This window comes from Ceraceosorus guamensis, assembly GCF_003144195.1.
Source record: "Ceraceosorus guamensis strain MCA 4658 unplaced genomic scaffold IE81scaffold_20, whole genome shotgun sequence".
NCBI classification, from domain to species: domain Eukaryota; kingdom Fungi; phylum Basidiomycota; class Exobasidiomycetes; order Ceraceosorales; family Ceraceosoraceae; genus Ceraceosorus; species Ceraceosorus guamensis.
The window spans coordinates 104,459-121,837 of NW_020290015.1; the positions used below are offsets into that span (position 1 = coordinate 104,459).

At 56.1% G+C, this 17,379-nt stretch overlaps 6 protein-coding genes across 6 annotated transcripts; 3 read left to right on the top strand and 3 right to left on the bottom strand.

The window, feature by feature from the left end:
* The first annotated feature begins 86 nt into the window (after positions 1-86).
* IE81DRAFT_312159 (NAD(P)-binding protein) lies at positions 87-1,996 on the top strand. The gene is made up of 8 exons (XM_025512450.1): positions 87-213; positions 288-588; positions 659-718; positions 800-1,044; positions 1,103-1,229; positions 1,324-1,496; positions 1,590-1,732; positions 1,806-1,996. The coding sequence occupies exons 1-8, from the start codon at positions 161-163 to the stop codon at positions 1,898-1,900; spliced, it is 1,197 nt and encodes a 398-aa protein (XP_025370538.1). The 5' UTR covers positions 87-160; the 3' UTR covers positions 1,901-1,996.
* On the bottom strand, positions 1,953-8,806 carry IE81DRAFT_329522 (hypothetical protein; the record flags this gene model as incomplete). Its single annotated transcript, XM_025515151.1, has 9 exons — positions 1,953-2,257; positions 2,300-2,496; positions 2,804-3,692; positions 3,784-4,225; positions 4,288-4,685; positions 4,786-7,960; positions 8,061-8,440; positions 8,560-8,645; positions 8,715-8,806. The coding sequence occupies 9 exons, from the start codon at positions 8,804-8,806 to the stop codon at positions 1,953-1,955; spliced, it is 5,964 nt and encodes a 1,987-aa protein (XP_025370539.1).
* Positions 8,807-10,629: 1,823 nt separating this feature from the next.
* IE81DRAFT_88748 (hypothetical protein) lies at positions 10,630-11,569 on the bottom strand. The gene is made up of 2 exons (XM_025517722.1): positions 10,909-11,569; positions 10,630-10,819 (listed from the first exon to the last, which is right to left on the bottom strand). The coding sequence occupies exons 1-2, from the start codon at positions 11,398-11,400 to the stop codon at positions 10,799-10,801; spliced, it is 513 nt and encodes a 170-aa protein (XP_025370540.1). The 5' UTR covers positions 11,401-11,569; the 3' UTR covers positions 10,630-10,798.
* Positions 11,570-11,754: 185 nt separating this feature from the next.
* Positions 11,755-13,884, top strand: IE81DRAFT_88876 (Metallo-hydrolase/oxidoreductase). The gene is made up of 9 exons (XM_025517724.1): positions 11,755-11,970; positions 12,130-12,199; positions 12,277-12,403; positions 12,469-12,503; positions 12,570-12,772; positions 12,865-12,969; positions 13,040-13,107; positions 13,177-13,418; positions 13,487-13,884. Exons 2-9 carry the CDS (start codon positions 12,167-12,169, stop codon positions 13,514-13,516), a joined length of 843 nt encoding a protein of 280 aa, XP_025370541.1. The 5' UTR covers positions 11,755-11,970; positions 12,130-12,166; the 3' UTR covers positions 13,517-13,884.
* On the bottom strand, positions 13,689-15,152 carry IE81DRAFT_346586 (putative porphobilinogen synthase; the record flags this gene model as incomplete). The annotated part of the gene is made up of 7 exons (XM_025516055.1): positions 13,689-13,847; positions 13,918-13,968; positions 14,046-14,199; positions 14,279-14,643; positions 14,721-14,878; positions 14,962-15,053; positions 15,139-15,152. 7 exons carry the CDS (start codon positions 15,150-15,152, stop codon positions 13,689-13,691), a joined length of 993 nt encoding a protein of 330 aa, XP_025370542.1.
* A 492-nt stretch (positions 15,153-15,644) lies between these two features.
* IE81DRAFT_322449 (hypothetical protein) lies at positions 15,645-17,177 on the top strand. The gene is made up of 5 exons (XM_025513646.1): positions 15,645-15,966; positions 16,049-16,112; positions 16,189-16,312; positions 16,438-16,650; positions 16,731-17,177. Exons 1-5 carry the CDS (start codon positions 15,754-15,756, stop codon positions 16,768-16,770), a joined length of 654 nt encoding a protein of 217 aa, XP_025370543.1. The 5' UTR covers positions 15,645-15,753; the 3' UTR covers positions 16,771-17,177.
* The last annotated feature ends 202 nt before the right edge of the window (positions 17,178-17,379 follow it).

A 17,379-nucleotide genomic window follows, 5' to 3' on the forward strand; every position in this document is an offset into this window, starting at 1 on the left:
ACCCCGCCATCTCGATTGCAATTGCAATCGCAATCGCAATCATTCACATCCTCACCTGCGTTGCCCCCTCTCAGCACAGCTAAATTGCGGCGCGAACGGAATCCTTTGTAGCCGCTTGAACCCTGGCATCACTGTCGCACATACAGACTTAGTCTTCATCATGAGCACCAGCCGGCCTTACACTGTTCGATGGGGCATTCTTGCGACTGGCGGGTAAGTCAGCGAGTATCGGTCAGCATCTCATGGTCCGCATGACTCACACCTTCGCAAACACTTCATTGACGCAGCATCGCCAAAAAATTTGCCGGCGATTTGTTGGTGGACCCAGCGACAAGGGACGCGCAGGACGTTTCTCACCAAATCGTAGCCGTCGCTTCATCCTCCTCTGCCGAGCGAGCTCAGGCTTTCATAGAGTCTGATCTTGAATGGGCAGCGAAAACGAAAGTGGGGAAGCCTCACGCATATGGCAGTTATGAGGAAATGTTGAAGGACGAGCAGGTACAAATCGTGTACGTTGCCACGCCCCACAGCCATCACTACGCAAATGTCCTGCAATGCTTGGACGCGGGCAAGCATGTATGCTGTGAGGTGAGAGTGCTCGGCGCAGCGCCTCTGACTTTTGACTCTGCTACTGAAATGCACGTGGTTCGTCTTGCAGAAACCTTTCACCATCAATGCAGAGCAGACCAAGCATCTGGTCGACGTCGCTCGCTCAAAGGTGAGCTTAAAGTGAATGAGCGCCAAGCTCCGCGAAGGGCTCCAGCTGATCGGTTGCCTGTGCTCCGTTGCCATTTCGCAGAAGTTGTTCCTAATGGAGGCCATGTGGATCCGCTTCTTTCCCATAGTGCGAGAGATTCAGCGCCTGCTTCACGAGGAGAAAGTGCTCGGAAAGCTGCACCGCGCTCATTCGGAGCTCGGTGTCCACTTCGACAACGCCACACCGGAGCACAGGCTGCTCAATCCGGAGTTGGGAGGTGGCGCTCTGCTGGATTTGGGCATTTATCCGCTCACTTGGCAGCTTCTGACCTTGTTTGAGGATCCCAGGTAAGTTGAATGTCGCGTTTCGTGCTCGCGGCCCCGGCTGACCGGCCCGTACTCCCAGCAACGAGCGTCAAGCTCCCAGCATCACTTCAAACGTCCTTAAGCATCCCGTCACTGGCGTCGACGAATTTACTTCTTTGATTCTCAACTTCGAAAAGGGTCACACGCAAGGAATGTTGACTGCAAACGTGAGCCCATTTCACGAGCACTTCACAGATCTGCTGGCGAGATTGACTGAATCGCTTCCCTTCGCGTCGCGGCGCCCGCCACCTGCGACAACAGTTCACAGTGCGCACCCACTCCCAGCAGCACACGCTGATTCAAGGAGAAAAGGGAGACTTGACGGTTCACTGGGCTCCTTTCAGGCCGACGGCTTTCACTATTACTCTGCGTAAGAATTCGGACGAACTGGGCGAGCCGAGGACGACAGAGTTTGACATCCCAGGCGGTCATGGGTGAGTCGCTTGAACGGAACGGCAGCGCCGTCTCCATCTGTAGCAAAGTCTGGCACTTGGTGACCTCATTCCGCTCGTTCGCCCATCATGCAGCATGTTCTGGGTGCGTTCCGAGCTAGTTTTATGTCACACACATCGAGTCCGGCTGACAGGCACCTACTGCATCCCACAGGAAGCCGATGCTTGCTCTAGGGCCCTCAGAGATGGCAAACTCGAGGCGGACCTGCATCCCCTTTGTGAGCATCGTCGCCGTGCATCATCGTGAACCTCCATGAACTGACTGTCTCTGCTTCACGTCTTCTATCTCAGCAAACTCCATCTTCACCATGGAGATCATGGATCAAGTGCGAGCGTCCGCCAACTTGAAATATCCTGAGTCCATCGAAGCTGTGCATAGGTCATGATCGCGGGCACCAAGATTACAGTGATGAAATCTTCATTCCAGATTGCACGAGTTCAGGAAGCATTGCTGCAAAGTGTCTTCACAAAAAGTCCGAAAGATGTGCATGCGAATGACGCCAAAACCTGAGCCCTATTGGCGACCAGAACGTCGCTGGCTTCTGTTGCGCTCGCGCTCGCCTCCCGAAGACCTCCCTCCACCTGCGTTTGATCTCTCCTGTTGGCTGCGTGGCCCGCGAGGCTCGCTGCCACTTCCATGACGGCGGTCTCGCTCTCTGGTTCTAGACGGGCCATCATTACTCGCTCCCGCCTGAGCTCGCGAGTCGTCGCGCCCGTGACCTCGCGCTCCTCGTTCACCGCTCCTGCCGTTGCTTGGTACACGCGGCTCCCGCGCATCTACGGACTCGCGAGACGATGTGGCTGGCTCCGCCTCGCGCTGTCGCTGCCAATTGGGACCTTTTGGCACAGGGCGAGCGTTGTCAGACGCGGATCTTTGGAGCGCTTGTTCGTGAGGACGACCTCCGCCTCCACCCAGGATGCTGATGCCTCTGCCTGATGGCGGGTCAGCCCCGCGCGCCGCTTTTGAATCTTGCTCTTGTTGCTGCGAGGTCGATGGCCGCCTGGATTGTGCGTCTAATTTAGGACCCGACGGGGTAGATCTGACATCCGATCGACTCGCGGGCGGAGAGAGCTGTCCCTTCCTTGGTCCGCTGGGTGTTGTTGCTTGGTTGTCGTTGCGGTCGCGGACTTCCGCTTCCACACCCACGCGATTGCTAGCTCTGCTGCGATCTAACTTTGCGCGCTTGCTATCGCCTGCTCTGTCAGCCTCTTCGCGGGTAGGCTGCGCAGCAATCTGTGTCAGCAACGCTACGACGCTGCAGCGCGAAGAGCAGTCGATTGAGACTCACTGTCCCTGAAGCAACTTTGCCCTCCTGATCGCTTGCGCCAAACCGATCAGCCAAAGTACGTTTATGACTGCTGGTGGGTTGAGCAGCATCTTCATGGCCACGTCCGTTTCGATCGGCATTTCCAGCGGTCTCTCTCGGCGTGGGCTTGGCGGTCGACTTTGAGCCCAGATCCAAAGCACGAGCCTCTGCGTCAGGGTCCTCGCGGCGGCGTCGATCATCTGCTCGGTGTATTGTAGTGCGCGTGTCGCTCTCTTCAGACGGGACTGCCTCTCGTACTCTGCGATCTGCGTAGCGCGAAACTCGTGGCACCTCATCCAAGCGAGAATCACGCCCACTTCCGCCCCTCGCTGCGCTCCTGTCCATTTCCCTTTCTGTCTCTCGCGGTCGCGGACGGTTTTGACTGTCTCGAGCTTGGGGCACGGTGTCGTCACTATCGCGAATAGATTCACGTTCTCGATCAGTAAGTCGCTCCCGATTCGAGTCGCGCCCGCGGTCCTTGCTCTCTCGCGACCTAGACGAGTCCACGCTCGGGGCCCGGCTGTCACGTGCAGGCGACACGTTCCTCGATGAAGCTCGAGGTGCAGATGTGGGGGTAGGATGCCCTTCACGTGCGGTTGAATCTTTGGCCGGTCGTGGTGTCGAGTTGCCCTGTGCTCGGTCGCGTGCAGCTTGAGCGCCAACAGTGTCAGCAGGCCTTTGCGGCGCCACCATAGTGTCTGCGGCCGCTTGCCTGGCAGCTGTTGAGGTGGGCGTACTATTGCCGACGGCCTGACGTGGATGTTTGGGCAAATCGGACCGAGGTGCAGAAGGCGGTGGTCGGTCTCGCTCAGCGGTGCGGGCTGGGGGTCGAGGCGGCAACGAAGAAGACCCAGCGCGATCAAGAGCAGGCCTGGATGCAGACGCATCGGTAGAAGTGGCTGGGTGGTCATTGGCGTCAGTAGGCCTCGTGGGTGGCGCCTGAGGGGTGCGACCTGGGACACCACGGTCGGCAGCAGGTCCCATCGGCGGCGCGTTGGATTTGGGACGAGTAGGCAGTGGGCTCGTGTCGTTGAAGCTCTTGGCCGCAGTCGTCTCGCTCGCTTTAGCAGGTGGGGCTACGTTTGCCTTTGCATCCTTGGCACTTTTCGCGACGGCCCTCTCAGCCTCGGCAGCCGCAGCCGCAGCGGACTGGGCAGGGGGATCCGACTTGAACTTCCAGACAGGGAGCCAGGCGCTTTGACCTTTCTTGAGAGTTGCAAGTAGGCCTTGGCCTAGGACTTTCAGGTCACCTCGATCTTCCTCGTCGACAAGCTTTTGCACTGCTAGACACAAAACCTTGCCGTGGTGCTCGTCCAAGGGGAAGTATTGCGCGATTCGCGTCATGACGACAATGACATTGCGAAGACGCATATACTCGGATGACGCCAGGCACAGCTCAAAGGCCTGCGCAAATATATTCAATGAAGGGTCAGCTTGGATCAAGGGCATACTGTTGAAGCACTCACCTGAAGCAATGCAATGTGCCACTTGTGGAATAATTGGCGAAAAGACTCCCATGGCAGACTCTGCGCGATGGTCCACCTCGGCCGGAATCCGGGCAGCTCTGCGCCGACCGCTTCCTTGGCATATACTGCCTCATCAACATGCCATGCAGAAAGATCAGAGAGCACTTGCTGGAGGAATCGAGCATAGTTGCGTGCCTCGTTCTCCGTGCATGCGAAGATGATGGGAGCAACGTGGTCCACGAAGATCCTGTCGTATGTCATCAGCGAAGAGAAATTCGTCGTGCCGTTGGCGTGCATCAGGCGTATGAATCGACCGGCAAAGATTGCGTCGGTAGGCGAGAGCAGCGCGCGTGGTAGAATGCAATGCTCCAGAAGTTGCGCCACAAGCTGAGCTCTTTCTGTCGGCGTGGAAATGTGCGCTGTTATGTCGCGGAGCGGAAGCGGCAAGATCAGCAAGAGGTGAGATTGAGTGCTCTGGCTAGGCTAGAGCAGACTCACCAAACCAGTGCCCTTTCTCCACTGCGAGGCGACGCCGAGTGGCAGAGTGGGCGAGGGTCTGCGCTTTGAGTTCAGCTTTGAGATGCGACAGGACTTCAAGCGCATGGTCCCTTGTCTTAAGGTTGCCGCGGCGTTCATGGTCGTTCGCTTTCGCCAGCATTTGCAGCGCATTTGTCTCAACATCGTATCGCTCGATCGGCACGGCGATGTCGGAGAGGCTCAATTGCCAAAAAGAGGCAAAAAAGTGAGGGCCCAGTATCGCGCTCACGGCAGCTGGCAGCATCTCGTTCGCTGCGGAGATCGCCTCTTCCATCCCGGGGCGCCAGACTGATTTTGTCCCTGGCAGGCTTGTCGAGGCCGGAGAGACAGCCGTCATCTCCACCTCCATCGCCTGATCAGTCTTCTCTTGACCGGGCTCTACGGTACCTTCGGCTTGCGATTCGACTGATATTTGCGCTGTATCGTCAGCTTCACCGAGAGATCGAGTGTCCTTGGGCGTCGCGCTGTGCTCATTCGATGAAATTTTGGTCGCCGCCTTGGCCTTGACTTCAGCTTTGAGACGCTCTTCGGCCTGGTTCGCGTCGGCCAGTTTCATCGCCATTAGAAGACGAGGTCTTGCCATGTGAAAGGCGATGGCGGGCTCAATACTGAAGCGCGAATAAAGATCGGATAGCTTGGGGATCAAAGTAGAGTAGGCGCTTGGCTCGAGTTGTGTGAGCAGGAATTCAACGTACTGGAACAGTGTCTCTTGGCAAGAATCGAAGGCGTTGCCCATGTACTTCAGGCCTCCTTCGTCGTCCCCGATCAGATAGATGCATGCTTGGCGCTGCTGAGCTATCAATATCAATAGCGGAATAGTCATGCAGCTTGCCTCCATCGCAAGCAGAAGGCGCGCTCCGGAGTCATGGAACTCGCGCCTAGTGTCGCTTCCAATTTGGGCATTGGCGACCATCATCGCTTCTCGTCTCAGCAGGCGTCCACCTGTGAGCGCGGCAATTTGCTTGTCGCCCAAGTTTGCCAGTGGCTCTATGCCAGACATTTTGAGCACTAGTTCTCGTATCAGCACCAAATCTTTTGAGTTGTCTTGCTTGAGCTGGTTGGCCATGTACTGCAAAACAGGCCCAACGTCTATTTCCTTGTGTCGCCTGTAGAGCATACCTGCGAAGCTCGAAAGAGACTTGAGCCACAGGCTGATGTTGGTGCCATCCTGTTTTGTACGTTCTTTCTCTGGGTTGCTGAGTGCGTCCAACAAGATAAATGTGAAGACGTCGTATTCGAGCTCGCTGAGATACTTGGCGCATTCTACGATTGGTGCGATCAAGTTGTCATACGCTTGCACTTGATTCAAAGCCACCGTCAAGAATATGCAGGGATTCGCGTGCGATGCGGTTGCTAGATCCTTTGCTGATTGCCTGACGTTCTCACTGCTAATGCGCTTGAGAATCCCCTTGGCCTCACGTTCCGTGGCGATCTGGCGAGCCTTGAGTTCTGGCTTGCGATAGAGGTCGTACTTCCATTCGCCGTAGAGTGCGTACCGTTCCTGGTACGTCAGTCTGTGGATGATGAGCCAAACCTCTTGGGCAATGTCCCAATCGCCGTACGTGCAGCTCAGAGCTGGAAGTAGAAGCGATCGGACAACTTCGAGCCACGCAGCCTTTGACTCTCTCCCCTCTTCAGAAGCGATATCTTGTTCCAGCTTTCTCATCGCCATGCGGAGACCAACCTTCGTAAGTCTTGATACTTGCTTCATAAGCTCCATGTCCTTGGCGAGGTTGACACCGAGCAAGCGAAGGAAGGGCACAAAATCTGTCAAGACAGCCTTCGGCTCGCAGCCCGGAAGCTCCTTATCCCATATGGGGTAGAAGAACACCGGAATTAGCTCTGGGCCGCGTTTGGATTCCGAGGCGGCCTTGCCCTTAGGCTGAGGCATTGGATTCGTGGATAGTATGGGCCTCGGAGGTCCCTTCGACCTGGATTCGCGCTCGCTGCGGGGAGCTTTTGGAGCTAGTCTCGGATCAGGTTCGTAGAGAGGCGCGGTGGATATTGTAGCGGTGGCAGGTTCCAAGACGCGGCGGAGTAGGCGGGCGTAAAGCTCCGCGACGCCATCGAGTGAGCTACAAAGCCATGGATGCCTTCCCAGGATGAAGACTGCATGCCTCAAGCCGCCAACGGCCAAGAGAGCCCGCAAGAGACCACCAACTTGATTCGGGGGTTCTTTAGCTGACGCCGTAGCTTCTGCCTGTCTAATCTGCTCCGTTTCCGCCCCCCCTGCGCCTCCAGGACGATGCAATCCGTCTTCTATCAAAGCCGCGGCCATAGTAAGCGCATTGGCTTTTGTGGTGGATGCAGAACGTGCGGAGAGGGTCTTGCGATAGGCCTGATGAAGTTGCTTCATGCCTTCCTCCTTCGGGCTCAGGTGAGGGAAGAGGTCCGCAAAACGAATAAGGGAGTTCTTGATCATCAGAGCAGTCATAAAATACAGATCGTCAGGCGTCTCTTCCCGCGTATCGGGCATCTGGTAGAATCCATACTTGAAGCCGAGCACCTGGGCAACTGTGCTGTTCCCCCTATCTTGCGAGAAATCCAGCCGAATGGGCCCAATGAAGGACTCTTCGTCCTGCATGGCGATGTCGTCATCGTTTGCGCTCTGGGCGTCTGGATGAGAAGGTGCCCATGGCGACACTGACAGCAGAGCTAGGAAGAAAGGCCAGTGACTGACAACATTGCTACTGAAGACATCCATGACGACGTCCAGGACGCGATTCGGATCAAGATCAAAGTACCCAATCAGAGCAGAGATGTTGCCCATCACGCGACGGGCACGGGCGTTTCGCGCGTCGACGCTTTCTTGCTCGACTACGCGATATTGCGCAGGCAAGTCCGACGTCGACTTGGACGCTTCACCATCAGCTAGCCCGTTGGAGGCTTGCACCGCGTCATGCTTGATCGGGATGATCGATGGACCCATGCCGCTGATGAGCTCGTTGATGAGGCCCGAGTAGCCTTCATTCTCTTCTCGTAGCAAGTTGAACTTTTGCTGCTTGTAGAGATTAGCTGTGTTCATACGCACCCCTTTGCGCTGGAAGCCTGTCTCGTCCAGTATCAAGCCAACTGCTTTCAGCAGTGGCAGATCAAGCCTTTCCGCGGTCGTGAGCCTTGGAATGATCTGCTTTTGCTGAAGAGGCCCGAAAAGATGCACGTGCGCGTTAAACACCGCTTACGTTTGGCCGAGTAGTCACACGCATGGCGAGGTCATCCACTAAGCTCAGACTCACAATCAGCTCCTTGACGATCTGAGCTAAGCTTGCTCTGCATCTAGCAACAATGTCGGCAGTTGACTTGCTGCCATCTGCTGCAGCCCAGAGCGCTGTTGAAGCACTCAGGTCTTTCCGTGCGTCTAACTCCGCGTCAACTGCCCAGATGCCATCCAGGATCGCGTCTACCAGAGCCTCCGACGTTTCGGGCACAGGCGCTAGAGAAGCGCCATTCTGCGAAGCTGCTGATGACGCTGCAGAGGCGACAGATGACTGCTGCTGCTTCTTCAGAGCCTCGAAGATTGCAGTGTATGCTCCCGGCAAGAGTCGTGGATGCGCCAAATGTGAGGTGAGTAGGGCAGTGAGCAATGAAGGGAAGGCTGTCGCTGCGGGGCCGCTATCTGTTTGAGGCCATGAGGATAGGAAAGTATCGTGACTGTGATGAAGATGTGATTGGGGTGGAGAGGAGAGAGACGGATACCTGTGGTGAGAACTTTGGGTTGCTGACGTTCGTGCGGACCGTCGAAACAGGCTAATTCCATGTCCCCATTTCTAGAGCGATCGAAGCCTTGTTCCATACTAGGAAGCCAGCTGCTCTTGACCGCTCTTCAAGCCGGCAAAGACGAAATGGATGCTGAAGCGGATGCCCCGAACGCTGAAAAAGTGGAAGCTCACAGTTGATCTCGACCTCCGGTATCCCACCGTTCCATGCTGGCAGCGACAAGCTGATCCGCCTCCAGCCTGTTCGCCGGGAGCTTGACGTCCATGGCGGGGCTCTCTGCGCTCTCTGTGGAGCGTTGACGAAGTTGTGTGTGTCTCAAAGAAGGACCTGTCGGCTCAAGACATCAAGCTGCATCCAAAAGGCCGGAGGGTCGTGCTTCCGATGCGATTCAGGCAGGATTGCCTAGGGTAGGCTGAGCAGACGTGAAGAAGACCGGACGTGGTTGTGCGCACAGCGACGTTACGCCAAGTGAAGGGTGTCGAGGGAACGTAAGAGAGACATTTGCTCTGCCGGAAACTTCCACAGCGTGGTGTGCTTGTATCATGTGGCATGCTCGGCTGTGAACTGTCATGAGTCGGGTAGGTCTATATAATTCCCTTCGCAAGCGCCGACCGGCACGAACGCACGCGTGTCTGCGCTGCGCGTGACCGTCAGTCAGCCCGCGTGATGGGTTCTCGGCCGAGAGACTCACGTCCTTGCAACCACGCGCAAAATCACGAAGCACCTCAAGCTTTCTTTCACCTTCACAACACACCAAAGTTAAGACTCAAGAACAGCCCCCTCCCACAAGCAATGCGTATTAGAATTTTTACCTCTCACGAGAAAGACCTGGAGGTGGTGGGTGTTGTGCAGCCGCTGTGTCGCGACGAACACAGGCGGGAAGATGCGAGGTGGTGGTCTTTGCGTGCACCATCACCCCACGTCCATGACTTCCTCGGCTTTTGGCATACAGCTACAACATCTATTTGCGAATGCATCAGAATGATCGGAAGTGCATGTCGAGCGTCTGCGTGATGGTGAAGATGCCAAACTTTTGGCCGTTGTATCCACTCGCGACTCTTGTGTGTAAAGTCAAGTCCCTTCAGGAGTACCGATCTGGTTCACCGGTATGTATCAGGTTTGTGATAAGGCCTCCAGTAGAATTCAGGAGCCACAAAGTGCTCGGGTAGCGGAGTGTTGTCGGGCAGCAATGTGCGCGTGGCGTCAAGGAAGGCTGTTTCCCAAGGTGGGGACAACGGTGACTCGTCGACATGGCATGCAAGGTAGTCCTTTGGCCAAGGCCCTCGTCGAGTCTGCAGCGCGCTCCAATCTATAGGTGGTACCGGTATAAGTGACTCCTGTAGATACGCTGAAGGAGTGGCACCGGGATGTGCAAGGAAGAACGAAGCTCCTCCATCGAATCCTATGGTAGAGGGGTCGCAAGCCCACTGAATGACAGCGTTGATTTGGGCAGAGCTCAGGGCCGCATCGTCAGACGCGACTGTCGCCTTGAGAATGGCGAGTCGAAGCTCTGAGGGCAGACGAGCAAATTGGAAGCTCCCTTCCCCCGAGCATTTATCTTCGCTCGAGCGGCATCCCAGTACCCGCGCCACTGTAAGCAGGCGCAGGCTTCGTGCATGTACCGCTCTTAGAATGTTGTTGTTGGCAGTCATCTGGTCGTCGAGCAGCAACATGGTAATTGTGCGCGATCTGCGGAACGTGTCTGAGCGTTCGAAAGGCGGATCGCGCTGACGATGCAGCGCCCAATAATAGGTACCGGGCCGAGCGTGCTCGGGACGGGGCTGGGGAGGCGCTGGTGGCCACTGCGTATCGGTTCTGATACCCGTGTTCTGAAAGGACCGTAGCTGTCGATGTGGCTCCGTGAGTTGCGCTTCAATTTGCCCGCTCAGATCGCCGGCTCCCACTACAGCCAGCACCATCTCTTGGAAGTCAGAAAGGCTGAAAAGGTTTCCTCTCACAGATATCGTCTCCAGGCGCGGAGCCCATCCTCCCTGCCTCTGCTGGCTCGAGCCATCGGCAGAGTGACTTATGTTCGGCACTGCTTTTGCAACGTCGAAGTCACCCCTTGCGCTTGACCTCGAAAGCCTCGCTATGGCTTTCGCTGCCTCTTCTGTGTCATAGTCGTCGAGAGTTGCATTTAGATGAATCGCTCGAAGAGCTGGAGCGTAGAGGTTGTCCAGCAAGGACGCCAGGTTTCGAGCACTGAACGAATTTGAATTCAGCTGAATCGTCTTTAAATTCGAAGTGCCTAGCGCTCTTAAAAGCTTTGAGCAGCAATCTGACTTCATCTGTGGGCAATTGCGCGTCAGCAAGTGCTTTGGAGCATCGGGTATCGCAGAGAGGGTGCGGGCAGGGAAAGACACTTACCACCAGATCGTTGCCGCTTAGATCAAGATGCAGCAGGTCGACATTGTTCTGAAGATAAGAGGCAAGCGGGTCCAGTATCTTGTCCGTCAATGAATTGTTGTCGATGCGCAGCGTTCTTAAGCGGATGTATGCTCTGCGTGTTCTTTGATAGCCTGGCTTCGCTTGAGGATCCTCCTCATCTTCAAAGCGCTCGGCGTCACGTCCAAGATGACCGAGTTTGTACTTGCACAATGTCTCGAGAACCCTTTCCAGACCCGCATCACCTAATTCGGCGTGACTCAGAAGGAGGTGCCCCAAGGGCATCGCTTGGGAATCTTTGCTAAGCCACTGTGCGTGCGCGCATTTCTCCAGCGCTGCACAGACGTCTCTAGACGAAGCTGGCTCCTCACCGGCAGATATGGCGTGCAGTGCCACCTGCCGCGAGGTAGGCTGCAGGCTGAATGTCGCGCTCCATCCATGCGTTTCGTAGATGAAAGGCTGAAAGTCAGGCATTCTCAATGGAGGCCTTCTCAGCGCGTCAGCGGCTTGGAGTGAAGCCACGTCAGACGCGCTGAGCACGCATGCAGTGTGATACGATAGCGACTTGTGAAGGGATGTTGTGATGGGTCTTGATCATGAGTCACGAGTGTATACAGTCACGAGTCAACAGTCAAGAGTTGAGTCGAGAGTGAAGAGTAACTCGAGACTCCGCACAGACCCATCATGATGCATCTTTCTTGGCCGCGCTAAGGTGCCGAGATTGTGGTCACGTGTACGCTTTCCCGTCCAGCCTCCACCTCGCGCTTCCCGCCCGGCCGCACACAGAGCTGCATACAGCAGTCAAGTATTCACGATCAGTCTGCATGGGTTGAATTCACATGATAGCGGCGTGCACGGCGGTATACGGCCACAGTCAGCGCTCGCTCACATGCATGTGGCGGTCAGCTGCTGAGGGGATGTTGGCGGCGATCGAGTCGCGCGACATACTTAATCCACGGTTCACGTTCGCGCCCACCATGCCGCACCCTTCTCTCTTCACCCACCACTGAGCTAGACCAGACCTTGACTCGCGAGATCGGTAGCGTGAGTTTATGCGCGCTCTGACTTCCACCACGCTGTCTGCCACTGAACAAAACACGACCGGGGCCTCTCAAACCCAAATGCCCGCACAGCAATGCTCTCCAGCATCACCAAACTGATCACACGGCCCTCCATCTCGCCACATCTCAGACGCGCTCACAGCCCCACTCAGCCTTTCAGCACCTTTTTCGCACGCGCTATGAAGGTCACGCCAGTTGCAGTACGCGATGACGTGAGCGGGCGTGCTTGGACAGGGTGCGGTCTGGAAGGGGAGCGCTAGCTAATGTCCCTTCACCCAATGAACATCAGAACTACGCATACATCGTGTCAGACGGTGCTAAAGGCGTCTTCGTAGATCCTTACGATCTAGGAAAGGTCCAGGATGCTGCCCAAAAGCTCGGCGTGTCGGAGATCGTCGGCTCCATCACAACTCATCGTGCGTGTAGCGCTACGAGAGCATCGTCATCAGAGCTGCGCTCATCCGTAGCTTCCCAAGCCCAGACCACTTTGACCACAGCGGTGGCAACGAAGCATTTGTGGGTATATTCCTCTGTGGCAGCCGCGAAAGCCTTTGCAAGCTCTGATTACCCTCGTTTCTGCAGGCAAAGGCGTACCCTTCGGCTACTGTGTGGGGAGGCAGCGACAAGTGCCCGGCAATGACGAAGCAGGTGAAGAATGGAGATTCATTTCCGCTATGGCAAGGCTCCAACATCCAAGCGAAGATCTACGCTACACCTTGCCATACACAAGATTCACACGCTTTCTTCTTGCAAGACGAGGCCGGCAAGAAGGGCGTCTTCACCGGGTGAGTATGGTGAATAGCTCTGCTTGAGCACATTGGCATTTGTGCTGACGAGAGCCCGAGCCTCTTTTCTGTCAGAGACACCCTCTTTGTAGTGAGTCGGATCGTGATGGGATCGCATTGCCGGCTCGGAGCTCAGATTCCTTCTGCTTTGGAGTGCAGGGCGGCTGCGGTCGCTTCTTCGAGGGCACGCCAGAAGAGTGAGTTTGACGTCCAATTCGCATCGTCAAGCAGCCCGAACTAACGCTGTGTAAATATCGCTTATGTCAGAATGCACCGCGCATTGAACACGGTACTCGCTAGTCTGCCCGACGACACTATTGTTTACTGCGGACATGGTTAGTGAGCGAATCGCAACGCTGGCGTTGTCGTAGGGCACTTGCTGAACTTCGCCTCGCTTGCGTCAGAATACACCGGGGGCAACATTGCGTTCGGAATCGGCGTGCTGCCACAACGCAAATCGGTGCAAGACCTTGCGGCCTTTGTCAAAGAGAAACGCAACAATGGCGTGACCACAGGTGTCTTCACGATCGCAGACGAAAAGAAGCACAACGTCTTCATGCTTGTCGATGACGAAGAGGTTGCGGAGGCAATTGGCGCAAAAGGCAAGGGTCCCGTGGAAGTGATGCGCATCTTGCGGGAGTACAAGGTGAGTCCAGCTGCGCCATTTGCTGTAGAGCGCACACTAATCAGGTTTTCGATCTCCGCACAATTCAGAACAATGGCAAGATGCAAGTAAACCTGTGAAGCAGGAGCGATATGTCATCGCCGCTCCGCCAGAACTGTGCCCTTTTCCATATCAGAACCGGAATTGTCTTCGCCCCTTCGCAACGTCTCCAAAGATCACCCTTTAGGTGTGCTATGGCTGCTGCCCTCACACCGCCGTTCTGTGCATTTGGTATCTGTGTATTCTTGCAAATTATTCATCCAGCCAATCCATCAACTCCGGGCTGAAGTAGCTGAGAATGATAGTGGCGCCAGCTCTGACGAAAGCTTCGCTCAGCTCTACCACCTGCGCTTTCAGGTCGTAAACTCCAGCTGCGGCTGCTGCGTGTAGCGCTGCGTACTCTCCCGACACCTGCACAAAGATAAGATTGGCGCACTGAGCACACATTCCACTTTGTGCCAACTCAGACGTATCGACTTACGTGGTAGACAGCCAGAGGATGGTCCGGTGCCAATTGTCGCGCCTCGGCGAGCTGTGCGAGGAGCGGCGAGCACGCGGTCAGAGGACGCGGAACGAGACCAAGGCGCGAGGTGTGGGCGCGAGACTCACAATGTCTAGATAGATGCTGCCAGGCTTGACCATGATGATGTCTGCACCCTCGCCAACATCGCGCACAATCGCTCGACGTGCCAAGCCCCGCGCATTCTGAGGCAGCTGGTAACACCTTCTGTCACCAAACGCTGGAGCAGACGCAACGGCATCTCTGAGAGCGCAGGCAGCAATCTCGAGCTTCAGTTCCGTGCATTCGTGAGCCTCGAGCCCACAATGAAGCAGGTGCTCACCTGAACGGGCCATAGAGAGAGCTCGCGAATTTAGCGCTGTAGCTCATCAAGCTCGTCTTTCCCACCAGACCGCTATCGATGAGCGCCCTCTTGATGGCTCCTACGCGTCCATCCATCATGTCCGACGGGGCGACGCAATGCGCACCAGCTTTGGCGTAAGCTAGAGCGACATCTGCTAGCCTCTTCACGCTCGGTCCATTGTTGATCAAGCCGTCGGCGTGCAGGATACCGCAGTGTCCGTGAGAAGTGTATTCGCAGAGGCAAACGTCGCAGGCCACGTAGAGATCTGGGAACTTTTCACGGAGCGTCTTGACGGCGCTGATGACGGGCCCCTCTGGATCGTCCGCAAGAGTCCCGATCTCATCCTTGAAGGTGCATTCAAGAGGGCGGCACGAGTCGATGAGCAGAGCACGCCTTGGAGTCATCATGCTGTCCCACTCACTTTGGGTTTCCGCTCAGGAACACCGAACAGGATGACGCTGCTCAGGCCCTTCTTGATCAGAGGTTCCAAGAATCCTGGCAGCTTGTTCACGCCCCACCTCCTCTGGTTGGGCATGCCTTTGAGCGGAGCTTCGGCATCCGGATCATCAGAAATGAACACTGCGCAGAGGAGAGGACAAGAAGAACGGACGTCAGTGATCGCAAAAATATCTGAGAAGCGTGTGGAATGGAAATGAACTGACGAGGATACATGAACATGGACTTTGTGATCCTGCGTGATTGACCTTGCCATGATCGCGACAAGGGGTGGGCGTAACCGCCATGAAGCTGCGAGCTTTGATGGTCGAGAGAGAGGAGCGACGTGTGCGTGCTTAGCCGACCTAGAAGCAACGCGTGGTGCGAGCATTTGGACGACTCACGAAATGTCAGACATTCCAAATTATTCGAGTTTGATATCAAGACCGGCGAGGTGTTGTAGGAGTAAAGATTCGTGATTCAGCTTTGGAAGAAGAGCGCTTCGCCTCGATGGGCATGGTCGAAAAGCAGCTAGCATTCAATTTGAATGCTCCGACCCCTGGCCAACATCGCCTGCGGGAAGCAGCTCCACGTCGTACCGGACACCGACCGCTAATAACATGAGCAGGTTGCTTTGCTCCACGTACGTCGCACGACTCGCCGGCTTGCATGCATCCGGCAGCAGCATGACAAGTTCATCACGTTGAAGCCGAAGCGGATATTCGTCCCGAGTCACGTGTATCAGTTGGCACGCCGGCGTGCGTGCGTGTGCGTCAACTCACGACTGTGACTGCTGCTGCTGCCCGCTGCTGCCCGCTGCTGCCCGCTGGTGCGCATGCTGCTGTTGCTGCTGCTTTGAAATCGGCGCGCGCAGGCTGTACACATTGGCTAGAGGGTGGGCGCGTCTTCAAGCTTCTCATCCTCCTCCTCAAACCCTCGCTGTTGCAAGCGATTCACCTAGCAGACACACAACTCTCAGTCTCGTCTCCACCGAGTACAGCAGGCAGCAGCACTCCACCATGGCGATGCGCTCAAGCTCAGCCGTACGCGGCGCTCTCAGGCCTTCTTCATATTTGAGGGATGCAGCAACGTCGGAAAGCAACAAGCCTGGCACCTACGCTTCTTCTCACAAGTACACCTACGTCGAAGGTCGAACGCCCTTCTGGCGCAAGTTCAGAGACATCTTCGCCGTCAACCCCGAGATCTCTAGCGGTCTGCCCAGACCTGACCTGGTACGTCGTTGTGCGCTTGCTCTGGTACGAGCAGCGAGTCGCGGTTCTGATTTCGCACCTGCCGCCTCGCATGCTCCTCTAGGTTCGCTACCCAAACCCTGGCTCGCGTCCAGAGAAGGCTGCTCTCACTCCCTCGCGAGCTTCAGGTACGCATGCGTTCCTCTGCGCATGCAAGCAGTGATGCGTATATGCTCATTGTGTCACCGCTTTGATCCAATCTAGACATTGCTGGCAACAAGTATCAGGATAGGGACTTTAGACGCATGTACCCCCAGCTCTTCATGGTGACCCAAAAACACTTGACGAATTTGCTGCTCGCAGCTCCCAATGAGGACGGCACAAAGAGGTGAGCGGGTGCGGTATTGAGCACGCACAGCGTACCGCTCAGGAAGGTCACGTTGGCTGGGGAAGCTGCGGCGTACCTGCTTCGCGGGCAAGGCGGCTTACACACTGCCTTGCCACTGGGAGCAGCTTGCCACACCCATCCTCTCAAAGCACCGCCCTGGTCAAGGCCCCAGAGGACATCGATGCACCGTCGGCCTTCACCGATGTCTTGGCTCAAGTTCACTCTCCCCAGGCTCAAGGCGGACTGCACTACACCAGCCAAAACCTTCCTCCTCGTCCACCTTTCACCGCTCCTCAGCACATTTTGGTCAAGAACCCGGGCGACATCCCACACGATCCGTGAGTGATCTCCATCGCACGATACGATGCTCCGCCTAGGGTCAATTTGCTGACTTGCATCTTGCTCTATAATCTCGCAGCCACGCGTTCTTCCCAGCGGAGAACTATCGCTCTCGCTAGGTGGGCAATACGTCGTGCTCACCTGCCCCTGCTGGCCGTGGCTGAATAGATGATTGCTGCTGGCTGTCACGCTGAGAATGCGGCTGCTGTGGCGCTACTGGACAGATGCTGCTGATTGCTTCGACAGTGGAGCGTGCAAAGTCGAACTGAGAGGTGCAGACGTGATGTTGAGGTATCGAGATGTTGGGATGAAGCAGCTGCCTGCGTCTCAGGGCAATTCGAGTCGAAGTCATGCTTGCGCCGGCTTTGGACATTCACATCCCAACACCATTCTGATTGTCAGGTATGATTGCGATTGTTCTTGCAACGCAGAACGGAGGTTGTGCCTGCCAAAAACAGACACAAAGACAAAGCGTGATGCACGCCTGCGCATCGAACGTCTGAAATGCAAGTCTCTGTTGCCGCTTGATTTGCGCATGCGAGAAGGAGCGACTGTGTCGAGTACTCGGAATTCACGATTGGCTATTATTGGAGATTCACGATTCTCATTGCGGTCATTCGCGGGACTGCACGCGCACCCCTCCATGCCTTGATTGTTGCGTGTGTATATTGCGGTATGGAACCGCAAGGCGGGACTCGGCGCGAAGCGTTTGCTTCACTCACACTAGC

Coding starts and splice junctions, on each gene's coding strand:
- IE81DRAFT_312159 (XM_025512450.1), top strand. CDS start 161: ATGAGCACCAGCCGGCCTTACACTGTTCGATGGGGCATTCTTGCGACT. Junction 719..799: donor TCGACGTCGCTCGCTCAAAG/GTGAGCTTAAAG, acceptor GCCATTTCGCAG/AAGTTGTTCCTAATGGAGGC. Junction 1,497..1,589: donor GACATCCCAGGCGGTCATGG/GTGAGTCGCTTG, acceptor CCCATCATGCAG/CATGTTCTGGGTGCGTTCCG.
- IE81DRAFT_88748 (XM_025517722.1), bottom strand. CDS start 11,400: ATGCCTGACTTTCAGCCTTTCATCTACGAAACGCATGGATGGAGCGCG. Junction 10,820..10,908: donor TAAGCGGCAACGATCTGGTG/GTAAGTGTCTTT, acceptor AGATGAAGTCAG/ATTGCTGCTCAAAGCTTTTA.
- IE81DRAFT_88876 (XM_025517724.1), top strand. CDS start 12,167: ATGAAGGTCACGCCAGTTGCAGTACGCGATGAC. Junction 12,404..12,468: donor CGGCTCCATCACAACTCATC/GTGCGTGTAGCG, acceptor TCCCAAGCCCAG/ACCACTTTGACCACAGCGGT. Junction 12,504..12,569: donor GCGGTGGCAACGAAGCATTT/GTGGGTATATTC, acceptor TCGTTTCTGCAG/GCAAAGGCGTACCCTTCGGC.
- IE81DRAFT_322449 (XM_025513646.1), top strand. CDS start 15,754: ATGGCGATGCGCTCAAGCTCAGCCGTACGCGGCGCTCTCAGGCCTTCT. Junction 15,967..16,048: donor GTCTGCCCAGACCTGACCTG/GTACGTCGTTGT, acceptor ATGCTCCTCTAG/GTTCGCTACCCAAACCCTGG. Junction 16,313..16,437: donor AATGAGGACGGCACAAAGAG/GTGAGCGGGTGC, acceptor CACTGGGAGCAG/CTTGCCACACCCATCCTCTC.